At 48.9% G+C, this 22,147-nt stretch overlaps 1 protein-coding gene across 1 annotated transcript in view; it reads right to left on the reverse strand.

Moving 5' to 3' along the window:
- Nucleotides 1–16,985: 16,985 nt before the first annotated feature.
- USP8 (ubiquitin specific peptidase 8) overlaps nt 16,986–22,147 on the reverse strand; it is a 724,285-nt gene continuing 719,123 nt past the window's right edge. The window contains exons 18-19 of the mRNA XM_085644251.1: nt 20,189–20,318; nt 16,986–18,212 (exon numbers count right to left, since the gene is read on the reverse strand). Of these exons, the coding sequence (XP_085500377.1) occupies nt 18,027–18,212; nt 20,189–20,318 (316 nt within the window). The 3' untranslated portion in view covers nt 16,986–18,026. The remainder of the gene's footprint in view (nt 18,213–20,188; nt 20,319–22,147) is intronic.

Below are 22,147 nucleotides of genomic sequence, written 5' to 3' on the forward strand. Positions count from 1 at the left end.
AGGGGGGGAGTTGATTTTGGTACTCACGACCCTCTGTGCCGGAGTGATGTCCTCCACATCTGAATCGTCGGCTTCGGAGGCGCGTCAACCCCTTCCCCGGAGATGTCGTCTGGGATCGCCGTCGACGAGTGTGCCATAGTTCTTCGTGCCCTTCGGTCTCAAATGGTTTTCTTGGACCAGAAGGATTTGCACGCCGAATAGTCTCGAGCCTCGTGTTCAGGGGAGAGGCAGAGGTTGCATACTTCGTGAAGGTCGGTGTGGGGGAATTTGGACCCACATCAAGGCCACTTCTTGAAGGGACTCCTTTCCATTAGCCAGGACCGGAGCTTGGGTAGGCCCGAAGGCCGTCGTCGTCGACTGGAATCGAAGGTCTTGATCGATGAGAGCCGCGTCGAGTGTGGAGATCGCGATCGAAAACAATACCGCGAAAAGGGGTGAGGATTGCGCGTCGATTAGAGAACTGGAAACTGTTCAGAACCGGAGCGCGAAGATCACATCCGAGCCCGATGGCGGAAAAAAACAATCTGAGCATGGAGCCGAAGACCATGCGCAATACGATCCAAAGGAGGAGTCACAAACCTCGTGACTTCCAAAGACTTTTCAAGAGGAAAAACAACTGCAAACATTCAGGCCCAACACCAAATGGCGATCTATGCACAGTGTGTAATCTGCAGCTCATATGCCTCGAACAGATTGTTAACTTTACCTTTTAGGCTGTCTTTGTTCACCTTCTCTTCCTCTATTATGCTAAAATCATTAGTCCAAGATAGCACTCCAAAGATCTATATTAGGCATTTTAGCTTTTTTTTCCCCTCCATCTCATCTTGCCTCCAAGTAGTCTCACTTTGCGGCCATCTTTGCTTCCCTGATATATTTAGAAACTTTTGCATCAACTGATTGTAATAACAACAATAACAATGATACCAATAATAATGACAATTTAATGCTTTTTGCGGATTGCTTCTCGATCTGTAGAATTTATTTCATATGCTATTCGTTTTTGGACAGTACTCTGATGAATTTTCTGACATTGTGCTTTCAAACACTAAAATAGATTAAACACATACAAACACGGAAATCTTCCTTTGAATTCTCGCTTCCAAGTAATGTTTTCCTCTTTCACAATGCAATGTGGATGTTGTTTATGTGAATGATCAGGAATAACTCCAGTCATTAATTCCCACATTTTAATGACAGCAACCCTTTGATGCACTCCATTTATCATTGCAGGACTAGGATACACTTTTCTGACTAACAGAATTGCTCAAACATAAAAATAAAAATGTTTATGAGAGGCAAATAACGAATGAGTTACTTATGTTCAGTAATGCATTATATGGTAGAAACAAGATCTAGCCGCAGATTCCTTACCTTTGAATTTCCCAGGAGTCAGACTGGATCCATATGATTTTGGGTGAGCAATACCCCTGTGTGCTGGTAAGTTGCATAGGTCGGCTCCATGAGGCATCCACGCCGGAAGGGACGTCCGCGTCACCTATACAGGTGCCACCCCGGTGCACTGAGGTCAGTTACTTTTCACGACTTTCCATGCTAGGAGCGCACAGCCATGTAGTGCACCGACACTGGTGTGTCCTAACTAGGGCCCTGAAAAGGATCAGCCTGACCCTAGAAAGCTGTTCACAGAGCAGGGAGTATGATTGGGTGGGTAAGGAATCTGCAGCTAGATCTTTTCTCTACCAGATAATGTATTACCGAAGGTAGGCAACTTATTAATCTGATGGAAACATATAGCCTCAGACCCCTTACCTTTGAATAGATACACAAGCAATATCATCCACGGTGGTGGGCTGTCGACAAATAATAAACTAAAAAGTCCTACAGGACCGAACAGGTGAAGTGCCCATCCTTACGGATCCGACTGTCCAGGCAGTAGTGTTTGGTAAATGTGTACAGGGACGCCCATGTTGCCGCCTGGCAGATGCCCAGACCTGGGACTCCACGTGCTAATACAGTAGTAGCATCTTTATCCCTGGTGGAAGGAGACCTTTAGTCCTCAGGGGGCTGCTTCTTGGCCAGTGCGTAGCAGATTTTTATACATAGAACAAACTAGCTCAAAATGGTTTGTTTCTGTACCGCCCGATCCTTCCTTGCACCAACATACATCACAAGGAGTTGGTCATCCACCCGAAACTCTTGTGTGCGGTCAAGGTAAAACGACAACACCCTTTTTGGGTCTAGCTGGTGGAGCCGTTACTCTTCTTTTGATGGATGTGGAGGAGCGTAGACAGTGGCCAAGGTGGCAGATTGGCCCACATGAAATGGTGTTAACCACTTTCAACCAGAAAGAGGCCCGAGTGTGAAGCACTAGTTTGTCTGGAAACACAGACAGCAATGGAGGCTTGGAAGATAAAGGCTGCAGCTCACTCACCCTTTAGGCAGCTGTTATTGCCCCTAGAAAAGCAGTCTTGATGGTGAGCAGCTGGGGGGGACAATTATGAAGAGGCTTGAACGAGGCACAGTTTAGAAATGTGAGAACCAGATTAAGGTCCCACTGAGACATAATGAAGGGAGGGTGGGCATATTTACAAGACCTTTAAGAAACCTATTCACAATAGGGGATGTAAATAAAGAGGGTTGTTCAGGTAGCAGTAAAAAAGCAGACCGCCCAGAGCTGATCCCTGCTGGGCAAGAGTAAGAATAAAAAGAAGGACATCCGAAAGAGGGTCAATAGTCTTTACTGTACAATACAATACAAAATGTGATCCATCAGCAGGCGTACACCGTCTTGGTGGAGGGACGCCTGACTGCCAGAATAACATTGCAGACTTTGGGAGGAAGGTCAAAAGCTGCCAACTTCTGCCAATCAATCTCCACGCAAGGAGGCGGCGGGTTGACAGGTTGGAGGGGGGAAGGAGGACCCTTCCCTGATGCTGTGACGGAAGATCCTCCGGAAGGGGCAGCCTGATCAGAGGATTGATAAAAATGCTGAGAAGCTCGGGATACCATACTCTACATGCTCAGTCTGGAGCCACAAGGATGACTTGGTCCCGGTTGTTCCTGATCTTCTTGATAACTCTGGGCAGAAGTGATATGGGCGGAAAGGCGTACAGGAGGCCTGAGCTCCACTCAAGATGAAAAACATCTCAGAGCGAGTGCCGCCTTGGAAACCCCAACTTGCAAAATTGCTGACATTGGCGTTCTTAGCGGAGGCTAACAGATCTAACCAAGGCTCTCCCCACTGCTGAAAGAGACCTTGCACCACCTCCGGTGCCATTTGTGATCCGCTAGGCATCGACGGCTGAGTTTCGTCCAACCTGTCTTTCAGAAAACCTGCCAAGTTTAACCACCAGGGTTATGCCCTGCTGTTGCAGCCATTTCCAGTGATGCAGGGCCTCTTGACAAAGGGTCCATGACCCCACCCGCCCTGTTTGTTACAATGCCACATGGTGGTGGTGTTGCCTGTGCACACTTGTACCAACATTCCCTTGATGGAGGGTAAAAAGGCTTTCAATGGCAATCGGATCGCTCAGAGCTCAAGCATGTTGATGTAGAGTCTGGTTTCCACCAGAGACCAGAATCCTCTGATCTCCCCCTCTCCCAGATGGTCGCCCTATTCTAGGAGCGACGCAACTGACACTTCTTTGAGATCTGGTTGTGGAAGGGACAGAGTTCAGACTCTGATCCAATCGCATTCATTAACCACCACTGCAGGTTCTGTTCAGTTCCCTCTGAGATCTGGACCATGTCAGAGAGATTCCCCTGGTGCTGTGCCCACTGGAACTTCAGGTCCTAATACACAGCCCGCATATGCCATCTTGCATGTGTCACTAGTAGGATGCCGGAGGCCATGAGGTCCAGCAGTCTCAGAGTCATGCTCACCGAAATCCAGGATAGAGGCAGAAACATCTGTATCTTAGCGGTAATATCCTGGACTCGCTGCTCGGGAGGAGAAGCTCGAAACTGCACTGTGTCCAGAACAGCTCAGATGAAAGGGAGCGTCTGAATGCAGAAGGTTCACCATAGTCTGGAGGTGGGAGACGACAGCCTGGGGCTATCTCGCCTTAATCAGCCAGTAGTCAAGATAGGGGAAGACTGGCACCCTTGATCTGCGCAGATGACCTGTGCCTACAGCCATCAACTTGGTGAACACTCGAGAGGCGCTGGTAAGGTAAAAGGGGAGCACGATGAATTGAAAGTGCATGTGACCTACCATAAACCACAGATGAGCAGGCAGGGCAGGGCAGGAATATGAAAATGGATGTCATGCCAGTCCAAAGCTACCAGCCAGTCTCCTGGGTCCAGGGCAGACAATACCCGAGGCAAAGTGAGCATCTTGAACTTGTCCTTCGTGAGGAAGAAGATGAGGGTTTTCAGATCTAAAACAGGGTGAGGCTCCTTGTTCTTTTAGGGAACCATGAAAGTAGCAGTGTAGGAAAAGTAGGATCTGCTTTCATGGTCACCCCTACATTTTGCCTGGTGTCAGTATGTGTTTGCTGAGTTCCCGCTAATCATGACCCCAGCATCTGTGCTTTCTCTCCTAAATTGGCTTTGGTAAGTACATTGGTACATCCACAATTGGCTACTGGTGTATCCTTATAAGTTCCTAGTATATGGTACTGAGGTACCCAAGGCAGAGGTACACCAGTGGTCTCCCATGGGCCGCAGCATGTATTGTGCCACCCATGGGAGTCCACTTAACTTTTGACTAAAGGCCTGCCATTTCAGCCTGTGTCAGTTGGTGCTTGCACCTCTCACTACAGATATGTTTCCTTATATCTAAGGTCACTGCACTTACAACCTATAAGTCACCCCTATGGCAGGCTCTTCAGTCAGGACTGCAGGGTGCTTGACATAAGCAGGACACCCCTGAGTCGATTCTCCAGACTTTGTGAGTGCAGTCAGCCATTTTAAGCTATATAGAGGACTTCAGTCATTACGAGCTGTCTAACTGTATAATGGCTGCACCTAACCTGGTCCCGTTTGGTATCAAACATGTTGTAATCGTACCCCAACACCGATTCCGGTGCTGGAAGTATAATCCCATGTACTGGGGGGCTCCTCACCCTGGTAATAGCCTTCAGAGTCTGGAAGCAAGCTAGTCGTACCGCCGACCATAGACACAATTCTGCCCTTCTGCTACTGAGCTGAGCTTGACCATCTGGACACTTGGACCTCTTGGACTTCAACTGGAAACAAGACTTCATCAAGGAAGACTCCTGCTGCTCCTGGTCTCCCTGTTCAAGTCTTCTGCATTGTATGCGTCTGTGCTTCATCCAGGTTCTCCAGAATGCCAGAGGGAATCAAGGACATCCGAAGTAATCTCCCTTGGAGTGAAGAAGTCAATCCCCTGCATCTGTAGGCACTGCAACGAAGCTGGCTGTTCTGCTGCTTCTGTTGTCTCAATGACTTCCAAGGCCCAGCAACACAGGTGGTGAATCTGCAGCTCCCTTCGGGCCTGACCTACCTTCTGAGCCATTTTGAAGACAGTATCGCTCATCAGGACCACTGGGACCAAAACACTGTGCACAGCGGCAACTTGCCGTTGCCAAGGCTTGTTGGCTCTGCACTCTCGAGATCTTCAGGCTACAAGAAGCTCCAGAACCTCATCTTCCAGAAATCAGCATCCTCACTGCATCCTCTGCACCGTGGGCCTCCATCTTTGATGAGCTTCCTGACTTCTCTTGCGACACCTGTGCCTTCGGCCTCTGGGTCCTCCTGAGGGTCTTCTCCTGCTTCAGGGGGCTCCCATGTTTTCTCATGTTCTGCTCTGATGCACCTGAACCTGGTGTGTCCCTTGGACCTTGCTGGTCCCAACAACAGCATCTCTTCCCTTAACATGCCAGTTGCAGCTACCAAGGTTTGTTGGTGTTCCCGCCGGACACCGACCACCTGGACACCGACACCTGACGTGGGACAGCTCGTGCACGGCTCCTGGTCTTCCTCAGCGTCACCTGGTCCTTACAGCTGCAGCGACAAGGTCACGTTGTCTCTTCTGAATCTCTCAACATCTGTGGGCATTGTGCTTCCGTGCCTCCTGGTCACCCCCAAGTGGCATAGACTGTCCCCTCTGCTTGCAGGTTCTCCACTTCCAGAATCAACCCTTGGATTCCACTGGACTCCTTCACAGTCTTCTTCAGAGGCATCTTCTTCAAAGTATCCCATTGTCGTCTACGCAAGTTCCAATGTAACTTCACCCCTATGCACCCGACTTCCCTGGTGCAGGTAGCCTGGGGCATCCACAAGTGGGGTGAATCTCCAACTTTCTGTGTTCCAAAGGGTTTCTTTGGGGTCCTCCGGGAAGGGTCCTTCTTTATAACTGCAACCGTGACTTCTCCATTGAGATACATTTTTTTATTTTTTTTGTAAAATATGTTTATTAACATTATAAATCACTCAAGAACATTACAGTCAGGGGCCAGCACTTACGTAAAACATCTGAACATACAGCTTCCCTTATAGAGTCATGCCCACTGTTACCTGATGATATACTATCTGAATTATCGCTCCCCCAACAAACTTTGCAGTGTAGTCCCTAGTAATTCCACCATCAAATCTCCATGTAAAGTCCTACTGTAAACATATGAATAGAAGAGACTTCACTCAACAGTGCCATTACTTAATTAATGCAACTAATCCGAAATCTAGCATCTATACCATGGAACATCCCCTCCCCCCTCCCTCCATCCCCTTCCCACAACTCCTCCGGCATGACTTATTGGCTGGATATATATCAAGGCACTCAGTTCCTTATAAAGTACACCGTAATCTTTCCTACCACAGGACCTCTGATAACCCAAGTGAGATAGTATCTCATCCCCCAACACGCTTCTAACCAGATTCAGGGGAGGACAGGCTCTGCGCCTCTCCAATCTCCGAGACCCTATCAGAGTCTGCAGTTCAACAGTACTGCCAGTGCCCCCAGGCATGGGCTGATTCCAATGCCCTATCGCTATGGGCGCGGGTGGCCGTCTGCAACTGAATAACCGTTTCACAGTCTGCCCACCGAGTAAATTCCGCTCTCCACTTCCGAAATCTCGGCCCACGCTGCGCCTTCCAATTAGCAGTAATTTTCCGCTTGGCCAGTACAAGCCCTAGATCTATAAATTTACTGGTTATTTTAGTCTTTGAAGTGTGAGGGAACCAGTGTAACAAGCACAAACTCACACCAAATTCGAACTCCCGGTCCGTAATAGTGCAGAGTAGTGACCACACCTCCCACCAGTAATCCCTAATCCGAGGGCAGCTCCACAGCATATGGCAGAAGTCAGCTCCCTCTACTTGACACCGGGGACAGGACGCCGTGAGCGTGTGAAAGTAGCGTTGGATTTTGACTGGAGTAAGATAAGCCCTGTGCAAAATAAAAAATTGGATTTGTTGGAAACGAGCATTCCTGGAGCATTTCCAGGGGTGTTCAAGCAATTCCCCCCATACTTTATCAGGGATGTCCCGTTCGATATCCTCCTCCCAGCACTGTTTCAGCCTGTCGAGGGGAGCCAGCCTTTCGCAGGTCATTCGGCGATACAAACATGCAACCGCTTTAATGGTACCCGCCGCCAGCACGACATATTGGCAAGCCATGGATGTCCGTGGCTCAGACAGTCCTCCCTTCCACCGCCGCTGAATAGCCGACACCAAGGCCGCATGGAGCAGGTAGTCCCCACGAGGGAGGCCGAAACGCTCACAGATGGATTCGAAAGGCAACAGAACATTGTCTTCGTATAGATCCCCCACAACCAACAAGCCCGCATCACACCATCCCTCCAGCACCGACCAGTTGCCCCCATGCGGCAGCTGCTGGCACATTAATATTGGGATCTCTGGCGCATATGGACAGGAGATCCGCGCCCTTTGCTGACTTCTATTCCAACATAACCGAAAGGTCTGCACTTCGGCAGAGAGATCCCCAAGACGGAGCGGCTGTTGCAGAAAAATCCTGGCCAGTAGGCAGGCAGGGATCCGCCCCCCCACGGCGTCTCCTACTCCTCGAAACTCTCGAGCCACCGCCTGGGTCAGCCACTGCAGCTGAGCGGCTAAATAATAGGACTCCAGATCTGGAACCGCCAAACCTCCCTCTCCCCACGGTCTCATCAGCTTATGCAAAGCTACCCGGCGCCGGCCAGCATTCCATAGAAACCCAGTTATCATCTGTTGAAGTCTCTTAAACGTCAACGCGGGGATCCAAACCGGAAGCGTTCTAAAATAATACAACAACCTGGGGAGGGCCACCATCTTAAGAAGCGCCACCCTCCCCATCAAAGACAGCGGGAGTGACTGCCAAAATTCCATACTGCCCCAAAGACCTCGCACGGCCCTACCGATATTGCCCTCTACCAAGTCTTTGCGGTCGTGATAAATACGAATCCCCAAATATGTTATACAAGTATATTCCCACTGTACCTCCTCTGTGGACCGGGGGCCCTCCGCTACTTTGGAGGTGGGAAAAAGACACGATTTGGACCAATTCACCTTTAGACCTGCCAAGTCCTCGATACAACTAAGCAGCCTCTTAGCTCCCACAAGCTCCCCCTGAGTATTTTCTAAAAACAAGAGGAGGTCATCCACATATAGGGCTATATAGTGTTGTTCGTCATGTACCCGGAGTCCCCCGAACCACCTCCCCGTTCGGGCCTGGGCCGCCAACGGCTCCACGGCCAACGCGAACAGCAGCGGCGAGAGAGGGCACCCCTGACGCGTCCCCCTACCCACCGCACAGGGAGAAGATATCAGACCACCCGTTTTAGTGCGGGCCGTGGAATCATTATACAACAAGGCCGTCCAAGCCACGAAGCGGTCCCCCAGCCCAAAGGTACGTAGTACCTGAAATAAATATGGCCATTCCAGGCTGTCAAAGGCCTTTTCTATATCTACCGAGAAAACTGCAGCAGTATGCAATTTGTCCATCTCAGCCTCCAACACACGAAGCAGGCGTCTGACATTGCCTGCTGTATTTCTGTTTGGGTATAAACCCTGCTTGATCTCCATGAACCAGTTGGGGCATATACGGCAGGAGCCGAGAGGCCAGTATCCGACTCAAAATCTTATAGTCGGTGGTAAGCATAGACAGTGGACGGTAAGCAGTTACATCAGAGGGGGACTTCCCTGGCTTCAGCAACGGTATTATCAGCGCCTCCCACGTCATGGCAGGCAGTCTACCCACCTCCCACGACTTATTATAGAGGGTCACCAGCCTAGGAGCCAAGACATCCACATAAGCTGCGTAGAACTCAATCGGGAGCCCGTCTACCCCAGGAGCCTTTTTCCGCGCCATGTGTTTTATTGCGCTCCGGACTTCCCCCAGCGTGACGTCCTGCCCCAACAAATCCGCCTCCCCTGCGGTAAGGGCCGGTAGTTCCCCTCCAGCCAAAAAATCCCCCAGACGGTCCACATCTAAGTCTACTCTACTGGTATAAAGTCTCTCGTAGTACCCAGCAAAGAGACGATTAATGCCCTGCTGAGTGTAACACACATCCCCCGTTAGGCCATTTAGCGCTAATACACGGACCGACTGCTTCATAGGATTCGCAAGCCACGCCAGCAATGCACCAGATTTGTCGCGCTCCGCGTGGGCTCTAGTCAGATACCGCTTATAATCATAACATCGTAATTTCTCAACCTCCACTGCCACGGCCTCCCGGGCCGCCAATACGTCCCCCTGCCCCTCTGGGCGCTCCGGACGCTCACGTTTCAAGACGCGCAGTCGCTGGTCCGCGGCATCTATGTCCTGAAGGAGGACCCTCCGCACCCCAATCTTATGCGCAATGCTTAACCCCCTCACTACCACCTTAAAAGCGTCCCACTCTACCCCCAGCGAAGAGGCAGTGCCCGTGTTCTCCTGGAAGTACTGAGTTACCCCTTTTCCAATTGCCTCGTGGAATACCGGCAGCTCCGGGTCCAGCCGCCACGCAGGGATCACCGGACGCCGTGGGACCCAGCACAGCCTCAACAACAGGGGATTATGATCTGAAAGCGTTCTGGTCAAATACTCACTGTGCTGAACCGCCATGTGAATATCAGGGGAACAAAGGATTGCGTCTAATCGCACATGTAATTCATGAAGCGGGGAAAAAAAGGAATAGTCCCTTTCATCTGGATGATGTTCCCTCCAGGTGTCCAACAACCCCCAGTTGGCCTGCCATGTGCCACGAGCCCTGGCAACCACAGCAGTCGGCACCGTCAATAGCGGCGGGTGAGACCTATCCAGAGAAATGTCTACAACTGAATTAAAGTCACCCCCAAGCATGACTGAGCCAGTTAAGTACGAGGACAGTTTACCGGACAATAAATCAAAAAAGGCTTGCTGCTCAATGTTCGGGGCGTATACACTGCCCAGTGTGATGTCCCTCCCATTCAGCCTGCCCTGCACTAGTACATAACGCCCTTCTGGATCCACAACTTGCTGCACCATTTGAAAGTGGACTCCAGCTCTAATCAATACCAAGACTCCACGCGCAAAAGCAGAATACGAAGTATGGTATACCTGTCCCCTCCATCTGCGCCGGAGCGCCAGCCCTTCCCCACCTGCAATATGTGTCTCCTGTAGGAACGCTACCTGTATCCCTCTCCGCACCAAGTATGCATGTATCTTATGTCGCCGGCCCATGGTATGCAATCCCCGGACATTCCACGTGATACACTTTAAGTCACTCAATGTCCCCATGGTATATGATATGTCCAGTGCCTCAATAACAACTCACTATGGTCATGCCGGAGACCTCGATGAACATCCCCCAATTCCCAAACCCCCCTCCCAAGGACAGTTACCTCAAAACTAGTACCCATCCAAACAAAATGTAACTTAACAGATGAGCAAATTCCTCTGACTACTTCAGAGGTAGAGGTGAACACAGCTGACCCAGGGTCGGCTCTGCAGTCAGCCAGCCATCAGGAACCGCACATGAAAAGGCTACCCTCCAATGATCCCCCCCCACCCCACTCATAATCTATTTCCTGCAGCTAGGCACCCAATGCATTCCAACCATCCCATCACAATATCAGATTATCTCATCCACACTCTGAGGTGTGATCACCAGAAGTTTCATACTACTAGCCGAAGAATTGTCTGTTTCACTCTCTGCAGAATCCTCAGCTGAGCCCCCTTCCTCAGCCCGCACCGACGGACCTGGAGAGCCCGACACAGACTACACCGCTCTCAGAGCCGCCGCCCTCTCCAGCTCCGCCTTCACAGTGGGGGGCCCCGTCCGGGGACCCCGTCCCTGCCGCCGCACTCCAGTTCTGCCAGTCAATCTGCCTCGGGGCGTTGACCTCTCATGCCGATTCGCGGCTGTCAGACCACCTGTGTATTTTTCAAGCCACTCCCAAGCCCCCGTAGGAGAGTCAACAAAAATTAGATGTATCATCAAGGGTGACTCGTAGCCGCGCCGGAACGAAGAGGGAATACTGCAAGTGCTCCTTCCTCAGTGCTTTTTTGACCTCTAAATAAGAAGCCCGCCGGCGTTGAACCTCCAGTGTGTAATCTGGAAACAGTGTCACTTTACCGTTACCCACAATGAAGGGACCCACCGTTCTCGCCCTTTGTAACAGTAGGTCCCGATCACGGTAGTGTAGAAGTTGTGCAATCACCGGTCTCGGCGGTCTTCCCGGTTCAAGGGGTCGAGCCGGGACCCTATGGGCCCGCTCCAGCGTATAGAATCCAGTCAAACCCTCCGGAGCCACCACAGCTTTAAACCATGACTCTAGGTACTCCACCATGTCCGTCCCCTCCACTCCTTCCGGCAGCCCTACCACGTGAACGTTATTCCTCCTATTTCTCCCCTCCGCATCGTCCGCCCTTCGTTCCAAGATATTCACCCTCGCCGTAAGAGTGCGCAACTGTTGGGCCGTATCTGTATTAGCCGGTAGCAACTCCGCTATACTAGTTTCAACGTCCTTGACCCTCCCCGCCAGCTTCTTATGCTCGTCGCGCAGCAGCCCCAGCCCAACCGACACTGTAGCAATGTCCTGATGAAGGGTAGCCTTCGTGTCCGTTATGGCTGCTAGTATCTCCTGGAGCTGCCACTGTATAGGGTCTCCAGCGGCCACTTGCGACAAATTAGGGGGCACCTCCTCTGACCCACGACCCGAGTCAGCGTTCTTGGGCCTAGGCTTACCCATGGCGACAATCCAGCAAATCGGACTCCAGGAGAGGCACTACTCGTTCGGAGGGCAAGAGTTCCCAATCCGGGGGGCCTCGTCGCTCCCCTCGGCCCGCACCACGCGCGGACAACCAGGGGACCCAGCTGATAAGGGCCTCCGACCACCGCTCGTCCTTCCAGCACACAGTCCTCACCTGCCCGATCCAGAGAAGGGGGGCCCCCCCCCCCACAGCGCCCGCAGGGAACAGGCAAGCCACAGCAACCCGCAGACCGCACGTAGGGCCAATAATTTGCGCCGCCACGAGTGGCCCTGGACCAGGCGGAGCGCACCACCAGCTCCACAGCAGCCCCCAACTCCGCCGATCCAGCTAGTCCCTCAGCAGCCCACAGGACACCCCCAGCCTCGATATGTAGCCTCCACCGCCAGAAATCCAGGGGGAGCCGCACCAGCAGCCTACCCTCGCTGGTTCATCCAGAATCGGCCCTCCAGCACATATAACAGTCCTTAACCCTCTTCTCAGCGACGAAGGGTCACTCCACTCCGGGCTCCAAACAGCTACGAACCTCAGCAGTGCCTGTAGAGGGCAGCCGGCGCCCCGATCGCTCCACACCGCCACAGGGCCAGCGCCCGAGTCCCGGCGGCAACTCCCAGTGCACAGGCAGCACCGCTCCTACCACCAACAACACTGCCCGAGTGGCATCCTTCACAGTGCGGGCTGCGTCGCGGCGCCGCTCCCAAGATACCAGCCAGTCCGCAACACGGAATCCGGGAGCCTTCACCAGGAGCCACCCCGCAGCATCAACTTCGGCCCAGGGAATGCCACAGTAAGCCCTGTCTCTGTCCTACAGGCGGGATATCCCCCAGAGCCGTACTCAGCCGGGGCAACTGTGGCGCTCACCCCCCAGGTAAGGCAGGTCTCAGTCCGCAGCGGCCAACGACCCCTCAACGGTCTTCTCAGGCCAAGTCACCGCAGCGCAGCGCCGGACGCGCAGCCCTCCGTCTCACCAGTCGCCAGCAGGGTCAATCACAGGCAACAGCCAGGGCCTCCTCTCACTTATGCTAGCGGTGCATGCGCAGCAACCATCGGTAGTCTGCCCCAAAGGAGCTCCTCCAGCGCAGCCGTACCTCCACTCCGAGCACAGGACTCCCAGCTCCACTTCTCCAGCAGCGGCCCGCACGCGGGGACCACGACCTCTCGCGGCTTCTCGCGCCGATCTTCAGCTCCAGGCCAGATAGGCGGCGCCGCGGTCAAGATCCGCCGAGGGCGTTACTCCGGCATGCCTCGCTCCTCGCAACCCAGGATTTCAGCGAGGGTGTCAATAGTCTTTAGCTCCTTACGGTAGAAATTGGGAGGGAGCCACAGCCGTTAATCAGGAGTAATCAGCAGTATGATGTGCCGACCGGCAGGAGCCTCACCACTGCGTGGCCATCTTGTTCTAGCGTAAAAAAATATCCGTCTTCTCCATTGAGATCCATTGGGAACGCGGCTGTGTTTCCACTCAGCACACAGCCTCTGTGGGGTTTCTGGGTACATACCTTTGATGGCCCCTTGTGTCCCCAGCTCCTCTCAGTCTTCTGGTCCAAGTCCCATCCTCCTTTACAGTTCGCATTCCACTTTCTTAGTATATGGTTTGGTCTCCCCCTGGAGATCAGTGTATATGTGTGCTACTTACCTGATTATTTTGAAGTATTCTTGTATATTGTGTTGATATCTGTGGGTGGGAGATATACCATATATAAATAGACTTCTTTTTTTATAAAACACTGTGTGGTTCTTTTTCATCTAATCTACACTGACGATTAAACGTGGTAAAACAAGATGCTTTACACTCCATGATTAAACTGAAGGCTGCTCTCCACAGCTACCACTTTGAGAGCTTTCTATGGTTGTCAAAGACTGCTAAAATCACCATAAGTGAAATAAGTGTGCACCATATACTAAGCCAGCCTCCTATAAGTGGGAATAGCAACCACTGTCTACTTCTGACACCAGAGCTCTCTCTATGGCTCCCTTGGCCATGAGAGCCCTGACTTCCTCAGGGAGCAAGGCCAAATGATCCTCCGTCAGCCGATCGTGAGATGGAGGCAAAGTGGGTAGGCGAGGATTTGAAGCGAAATGAGTAGCCCCTTTGAATAATCTGTAAAACCCACCGGTCTGATGTTAAGGACTGTCAGTGGAGGAGATGATGGCTGATTCTCCCACCAACTGGCTGCCCATGCTTTTGTAGGACAAGATTAGGAGGGCTTAGAGGCTGCGGCTGTAGGGGGATTGGTGATTGTGGCAGACCTCTAGCTACCTGACCCACGAGATCGGTATGAACCTCATCCTCGCCCCAGCACGAACAGGGAAGCTTGCATAGGACAGTGCCTAGAGTAGGGCTGATGCAGTCGAAAACCTCCTCCTTAGCCACAAAAGGGGTGATAGGCAGGCTGGGGTTGACATGGGCAACTGAGAAGCCCAAGGACAGGGTCGTAGCCCGAGAGTGTCATAGCGCTCCAGCGCTGAGTCTGCCTTGTCTAGAGAGGGTTGCCATCATAGGGAATGTCCATGAGGGAAGCCTGGTCATCCCCTGATGAGCCAGATGTTATCAGCAAGGCGTGGCGTCTAAGCGCCAGCGTCGTCGAAACTGTTCTGCCCAGCGAGTTGGTCGTATCCAAACCATACCTAATGGTAAACTTTGCTGCATCTCTCCCATCTTTGACCACTTGGGAGAACACAGCCAGGGCCTCCCCTGGGACCTGTGGCACCACTTGCGCAATTGTGTCCCACAAAGTGTGGCAGTAGCAGCCCAATAATCATGCAGTATTTACAGACTGCAATGCAAGGCTGGATGGAGAAAACATCTTCTTCCCCAAGCTGTCCAGTCTTTTGGATTCCCTGTCCAGAGGTGCGGCAGGGAAAGCGCCATGGGAAGGAAGGGCTTGGGCTACCCAGATCTGAGGAAGCTCGGGTCTCCCGGTGTGGGGTGGCGGCAGGGGGCAATTGTCCTATTCACAGGAGCCCCTGTGCTGGGCTTGGACCAGTTTCCCAGTTTCCCAGTCATTAAGAGGGAGCAAGGGTTCTGAAGAGGAAGAACCCAGCTGTGGCACTTCTGTCAAGATGTTAGACTGGACTGCCACAGAGGGCAACTCGAGATCCAGGGCCTCAGCTGCCCTCTTCACCACCATTGAATATGATGCTCCCTTCCCTGTACCCAAAGTAGGGGAAGAAAGCATATCAGTATCTGGGGATGTGTCCATATCACTGGCATCCCATAGTTCCTCACAGTATTCGATTTTGTGGCCTTTTAATTGGTATTCTAAGGGGTCCAGTGACCTCTCTCATTCCTCCCTGAAGTCTATCCCTTTACAAAAGGCTCTGGCATCGACCTGTGACTCATGGGTTCTGCCAGCAATGATTGACGCTGTTCTGGTTCTGTGTCCAATTCGTTGATGTAAATGGGGCTTGAGCCGCCGATGGGCACTGACACCGTATGGAGCATCGGCGTCGGGCCGGGTCGCTGTGGCATGACCAGTGCCAGTCTGGGATTGGATCAACATGGGCCTGCCGAGGCCTGAGCCGTCTGCTCAGAACCTGATGAGACCTCCTCCGGCCGCCACGGGGCCTAAAGGCTCGCCGGTGGGTCGGCCCGCTCAAATATGTGGTGCATGGCCTCGTAAAATTCCATTATCTGAGCGGGGGTTGCTCTGGCTCCTGGAAAAGGTGGGAGGCTCGGAGTCGGCCCTGGCAACTATTCCGAGGAATGTCGATGCTCCCTCATCGTGCCAGCTAACGGACAAGGCAAAGCAATCTTCGACGACTTGTGCTTCTTCCCCGAATGTCCTGATGACCTGGAGTGGGACAAAGATACCCTGAGGCTCCTGGAGCATTTCTGCAGCTGCCCTCTCGACCGAGATCTCCACGGCGTTGCCAGCCAGGCCACAAGCAGCTTCAGGGACCTCTCCCTCAAAGCCTTCGATGCCATGGCCCAGCAGTCAGAGCACGACTTGGAGTCATGGTCGCGCTCGAGACACCACAGACACACTAGATGTGGGTCCGTAACCGACATGGCGGCATGACAGGCGCCACATGATTTGAAACCTGTCTTCCTCGAGGAAATCACCTTGACACACCAGGAGGAAAAATTCCTCAAAACAGAATTTGACAAAATGTTTTTAAAAAAGTCGGTTAAAAAGCGACAGAGGGGTAGCTGTTCTTCCGGATCAGCGCTAAATGGCGCAGAAAGAAAAGGACTGACATCAGTGCACTGAGGTGGCACCTATATAGGTGATGCAAACATCACTTTCAGCACGGACAACGATGCGTAGAGCCGACTGACACCACCTACCGGCACAAAGGGGTACTGCTCACGCAAAAATCTTTTGGATCCAGTCTGACGTCAGGGAAATTGAAAGGTAAGGAATCTGTGGCTTGATGCCTCTATCAGATATTGTCTCTATGAATTAAAGAAATTAAACAAAATAAACCAACTTTCAGGACTTTTTTTTTTGGCCTTGACTGTACACAGCGGCTACAGATACCAATTGCAGTCATTAGTTTCAGTGACAGTTGTAGGAACGCCAGGACTAAAAGGTCTTTACACAGCGGCTACAGATCCCGATTGCAGTCATTAGTTTCAGTGACAGTTGTAAGAACACAAGGACTAAAAGTTCAGTAAAATAAACACATCCTACCATCACCATTGTTCCTGAATTAAGTGGCCATACATTGTTCAGCAAAGACTATATTCAGTTATGGTTCCTGCTTCCAACTGGAATAAGTATATAAGTAAGAAGTTATAGTGTGAGGAACTATAGAAGTGCTTGCCTATGCCACTCCAAGAAATAACTTTACCTGATTTTGTTACTTTAGTGAAATATCGTTGTGAAATCTCTTGTAATGGCAGAAAATATCACACACACAACAATTTAAAAAGAGCAGCAGGCATAGATGATTTGATATTCTGTTTACTGATAAATATTAAGGCAGCATAACCGACAGGCTGAGATGCCATATGAGTGTGTTGTTATCTTCAAGAAGAAAGCAACATAAAATGTGCGCTGACCAGTTCTCAGATTCCTTAATATGACAAATGAAGATAACTGTATCACAAATTCAATCTGAAGAAAAGAAAATGCATAAATATTAGCAGACAGAAAAATACAGCTCTGGGGTTTTCTACAGTTAGAAGTCAAACAGGTCTAAGCGCATTAAAAAATTCCATGGCATTTCTGAATAAGAAGCATCCACAGAAAATGAGGTAACAGTGCAAACGGGGTTAAGAGTTTCAGATTATCCGAAGCAATGACAAAGTGACATACAACGGGTAGACCGGTTTAGTCTTGTTGGCTTCTTTGCATATGTGATCAATACATGGACATTAAGTTGCTTTCACTCTCCTCTCTCAAAAGGGACTTAAATGTGATCGATGTTTCAAATAGGATAGTATTTTACAAAAAGAAAACACTTTTCTGATTATATACAGTTTTTAAGTGCAATATGCAATCAATATGTACTCATACATTCCAACACGTTTACATCATTCTAGCGTATTCACAGTAGACAAAAGCATTAAGGTTATTAGCGTAAAAAGGCCTCGTATGTGGAAGGAATGTGTAAGTCAAATTACATTATGGTTTTAAGTTGAGAAGCTCAAAATTCTAGAAATGAAATAGTTAAATGGCTTACTCAATGAAATATTTGAGTTAGAAAGAATGGATGTCTTAAAACAAGAAGTGATCAATATTTGCTTTTCCACCTTAAACTGAAATATGGTACTGGATTACCATGACACCCATTTGACAGCATCAGTGTCACCTACTTGAAAAAAAGAGGGGCAGCTAAGCTACAGCATCTGTTTGGCATCCATTCCAATAACATCAGTTTCTCCAGTATTGCCCATACACCTGAAACCATCTATAGTAAAGTTAAGTTCTTTTGTATTCCTCCACTGTTTATGAATGAAATGGCTAGGTATTGGCCGTCATTTTCTTCATGTGGCCAGTTCAGCAGGCTGCAGCTTTACAGACGAGTAAAAGAGAATATACGCGGCAGAAGACTTCACAGATGATGTTGAAATTTCAGACACTTCATGGTCATCAAACTTGAACCAGTGATGCCTACTGGCGTTCTTGCTGTACGCAGTGTAGTGTCCACCATCCAACCCTCCATAGTGATTCTGTATGAAACAAAAATATCATCAATAAACACCTGACGCGCCTTTATACTTCTCAAGACACAGCCTTACCATCCTAGCATTGACCACCGTCGGCAGAGGATGACTGGAGGCGAACATTAACATCTCACTAGTATCTAATGCCTTTTCAGCTTGACCAGAACTAGTCCCATGCTGTTGTATGGGGGTTAGAGACATCGGCAGACATTTCCAAACTCTAGTGGGAATACTATAGACCACACTGACAGGGGACTGAATCTAATCAGAATAAAGAGAGAGCTCAACTCAAATTCAGCTTCATCAGGATGGAAGCAAGTCATTTATCACTGTTGACTCAAGTGAAACATTTTAACATAGTCGTCTCAAATGTCAATGTTCTAGCACAGGTGGCTCCGGTGATGTTTGGTCAAGGAACAGGAGATTTAGCACAATTGGATCAAATGCAAATATGTCAGCAGAGCTGGTTCGAATGAAATGTCTACCTTGAACATGTTCCAACCGACACCTTTCTGTAAACGGGAAATATCAAAGCTTTTTAACAATAAAAAGAAGATACCGCCACATTCATTAATGAGATGTTTTATCGGGAGAATGCTTGCCGGATCTAACTATTTTTGTTTCTTTTCCTTGAAATTCTGAAGACTAACATGTTTGACAAAAATTCCCTACAGGTATTGTGCAGCTTTACAAACATTGGAATATTGCTCTGCATCAGAAAGAGTCCTATACTTCAACAATTCTTGACGTACTTCATGAAGCCTATTAAAGTGAATGGAAACTCGAAACAACTGACGCTACTCTCGCGATCTCACTGTTGTGCCTCGTGCAGACCGTTGGACGTCAGACCATGGATTTTTCATGAAAGGGCAGAATGTTCTACATTTTTATCCTGAAGCAACCAAGTTGAACTGCTTTAGGTACACAAGGCTGCAACATTTATTCAACGCTGGAGAACACTACACTTTTCTACTTTTCTTCTCCCTTTAAGTGAGGGCTGTAGTAAAGACTTGAGCAATGCTTATTACTTGCAACCTTGTAGTTTGGCAAAATGTGTTGAAATGTATAGCGCACCTAGGGCCAGATGTACGACCATTTTTGCATGCGCAAACGGGTTTGCGAACCTGTTTGCGCATTCAAAAACAGCATGTGGAATGTACAAACCTTATTTTGCAAATCACAATTTTTTGTGACTCGCAAAATAGGGTTTTGCAACTCACTATTAGGAAGGGGCGTTCCCTTCCTAATAGCGAGCACAACCCTATGTAAGAATGTTTTATGTCCGCATTTGCGGGCCCCGAACACTCGCAAATTACCACCCTCCTCAAGAGGGTGTTAATGCACTCGCAAAAGGGAAAGGGACCCCAGGGGACCCCTTCCCCTTTATAAATGCAGGGGAAAATATTTAAGGGTAGGCAGTGGTCCCAGGGACCACTACCTGCCCTTAAAGAATGAAATGAAACGTTTCAAATTGTTTTATTTTATAAAACTGCTTTATTTAAAAGCAGTCAGAGACATAGTGGTCTGCTGAGTCCAGCAGTCCACCATACCTGGGAGGGCCTGCCATTCCCAATGGGGTCGCAAATTGCGAGAGGCTCATTAATATTCATGAGCCTCTCAATTTTGCAAACCCATTGGGAATCGCCAACAGTGTGAAATACACTGTATTACCATTTGCGAGACGCTATTTCCACGGTCGTACATCTGGCCCTTAGGCATGTTATCAGGAATTTGGATCATTTGTGACTAGAAACTTAAATACATGCAAGACAAATGGATCAGCTGGGAATTCTAATGCAATCAAAGCTACTGCAGAGTTGGTCACATTCTGGTAGTGTGCTGAATGCAATTATTGATAGGTTACTACTTCCTTATTTCTTACTGCAGCACGCTTAAAGCAGAATGTGGCATACGGATGATTTTGAATATTTTGTTGAAGCAATGCCTACTGAATTAGGTATTGTTTAGTGAATAGTACTTACCGACACTGCAAATAAGTTGTATTTGAGGTTATTCTTTGGGCCAATTACATACTGCGATAGGTCAAGACATTCCAGTGGGAAATCTACAAATGTTTGAAGCTTTTGTTTCCATCTTCCTTCAAAAGAAAATCTAAAAAAATAAAAATGAGGCACACGTTTATATTTTCCAATTCCAACAGCTTTATTCGATCATTAAAAGAAATAAGCATAAAGCACATCATCAATTCAATCATATAAAAAGACAATAAATAGCAAGTACAGATTGAGTTAATATGTATAAAAATAGGTTTAAAGTAGCTATCTAGCAATCTAAAACAAAGACTGTCTATGTTGAAGGGCAGATTTTAAAAAGTTGCAATGCATACACACACACCTCAGGTGTGGGGAGCATCTGTAAATATAATAACGCAGGGATGCATCTAGTCACCAGACCACTCCTAAGTAAGAATGAAAAACCTTTTGGTATAAATATGATACAGTTTACAAAACAATACCAAATATGCCATAGTTTGCAAGGAATGTTCATCGCAGACGCAAATTGGTCAAAGTGGCCCAAAAGAAAGGAGAGCCAGCATATAATTAAACCAAACCGAAATCTGGCCAGGAGTACCTTGTTCTAGGTATTAGGCACAATGTTGAGATACTGCTCCAGCTCTGGATGGGGTTTGGGTCAATAAGGACTCTGTTAGCAGGTTTACTAATTCAACCCGCTTTTTCCTCTTCCCTGGCTTCATAAAGCTAGTTGTCAGGATTTGAAAAAATAGAAGGTCTGTCTAGCTTATTACAGACCTACTAAATATATCTTACCTAAGAGATATAATGACCCCTATCGCATGAGAGGCAGTCCATTATGATCTCCTTAATAAAAGTAGCCTCTGGGTTACACCAGATGGAACACCACAACATTAAACCGACCACGTTAATACAATCCTCGACATAGGGTCCCACAGTTCTTAATGGACTACATACTTGGAGACCTAGGTGGAACACCAAGGATATGCTTGAATATTCTATTTTCCTCATCATGCAGGCATTTAGCAGCTTTATAGCCCCAAACCTCGAGCCATAGGTTAAAATAAGTTGGTACATTCTTTTATACATTTCTATGACGGGCGCAATAGTTTTTTTTCCCAATTTTAAAACCACGCTACATAAAAAACCAATGGAATTGCAAAACATCAGTCTTCTCTGAGCCAGGCAAGGCACCCAGGATTCCAGAGAGTCAATCGTGACTCCCCCCAAAGAGGGAAATGCATGTGCTCTTACAATAAGGGTACCCCAAAGCGCAATGCATCGCGACTTAAGATTTTTTGGACCAGAGACCATATCAAAGTTTTTAGTTAAATTAGTGGCCTGGCTGAAACCATCAATAAAACAAACAAAAGGTATCTAAAACTGTTGGGAGCCCACTGGGTGTTTTAGACATTAAAATGTCATCATGTGCATATGGGTTGGACTTTTACAATTGATAATATCACTGCCCCCACTGGTTAAGGTGGAGTCTAGCCCTTTAATATATAATAAAAATAAGATACATCCTTGTCAGACTCCTCGTCCCAAACCAAAACACTATGTGCATTCGCTGCAAGGCCCGAATATCACAGTGCTTTAAGATTTAAGTGGAGGGTTCGCAAAAAAGCCACCAAACTACTTTCAACCCCCAATAACTAACATTATTTGAATCTGACCCACACTGTCAAATGCACATAAGAGGCCCTTAAAGGGTAAATAAACATGGCAGCTTTTGGCTATTGTGCACTTACTTATTAAAAGATGCAAATTAAGGCACTGCTCCAGCATGTCTAGTCCAGCTCTAAATCCGTACAGCACAACATAAATTACACGTTTATCAGTAACCCACAATGACTTTCACAGAGGAATCCCAGAGGAAGATAGGCCTACAGTAACTAGGCGATGAGCGATTTCCTATTTTTAAAAACGGGAATGATGATGGCTGTG

This window comes from Triturus cristatus, chromosome 3_1, assembly GCF_964204655.1.
Source record: "Triturus cristatus chromosome 3_1, aTriCri1.1, whole genome shotgun sequence".
NCBI lineage: Eukaryota > Metazoa > Chordata > Amphibia > Caudata > Salamandridae > Triturus > Triturus cristatus.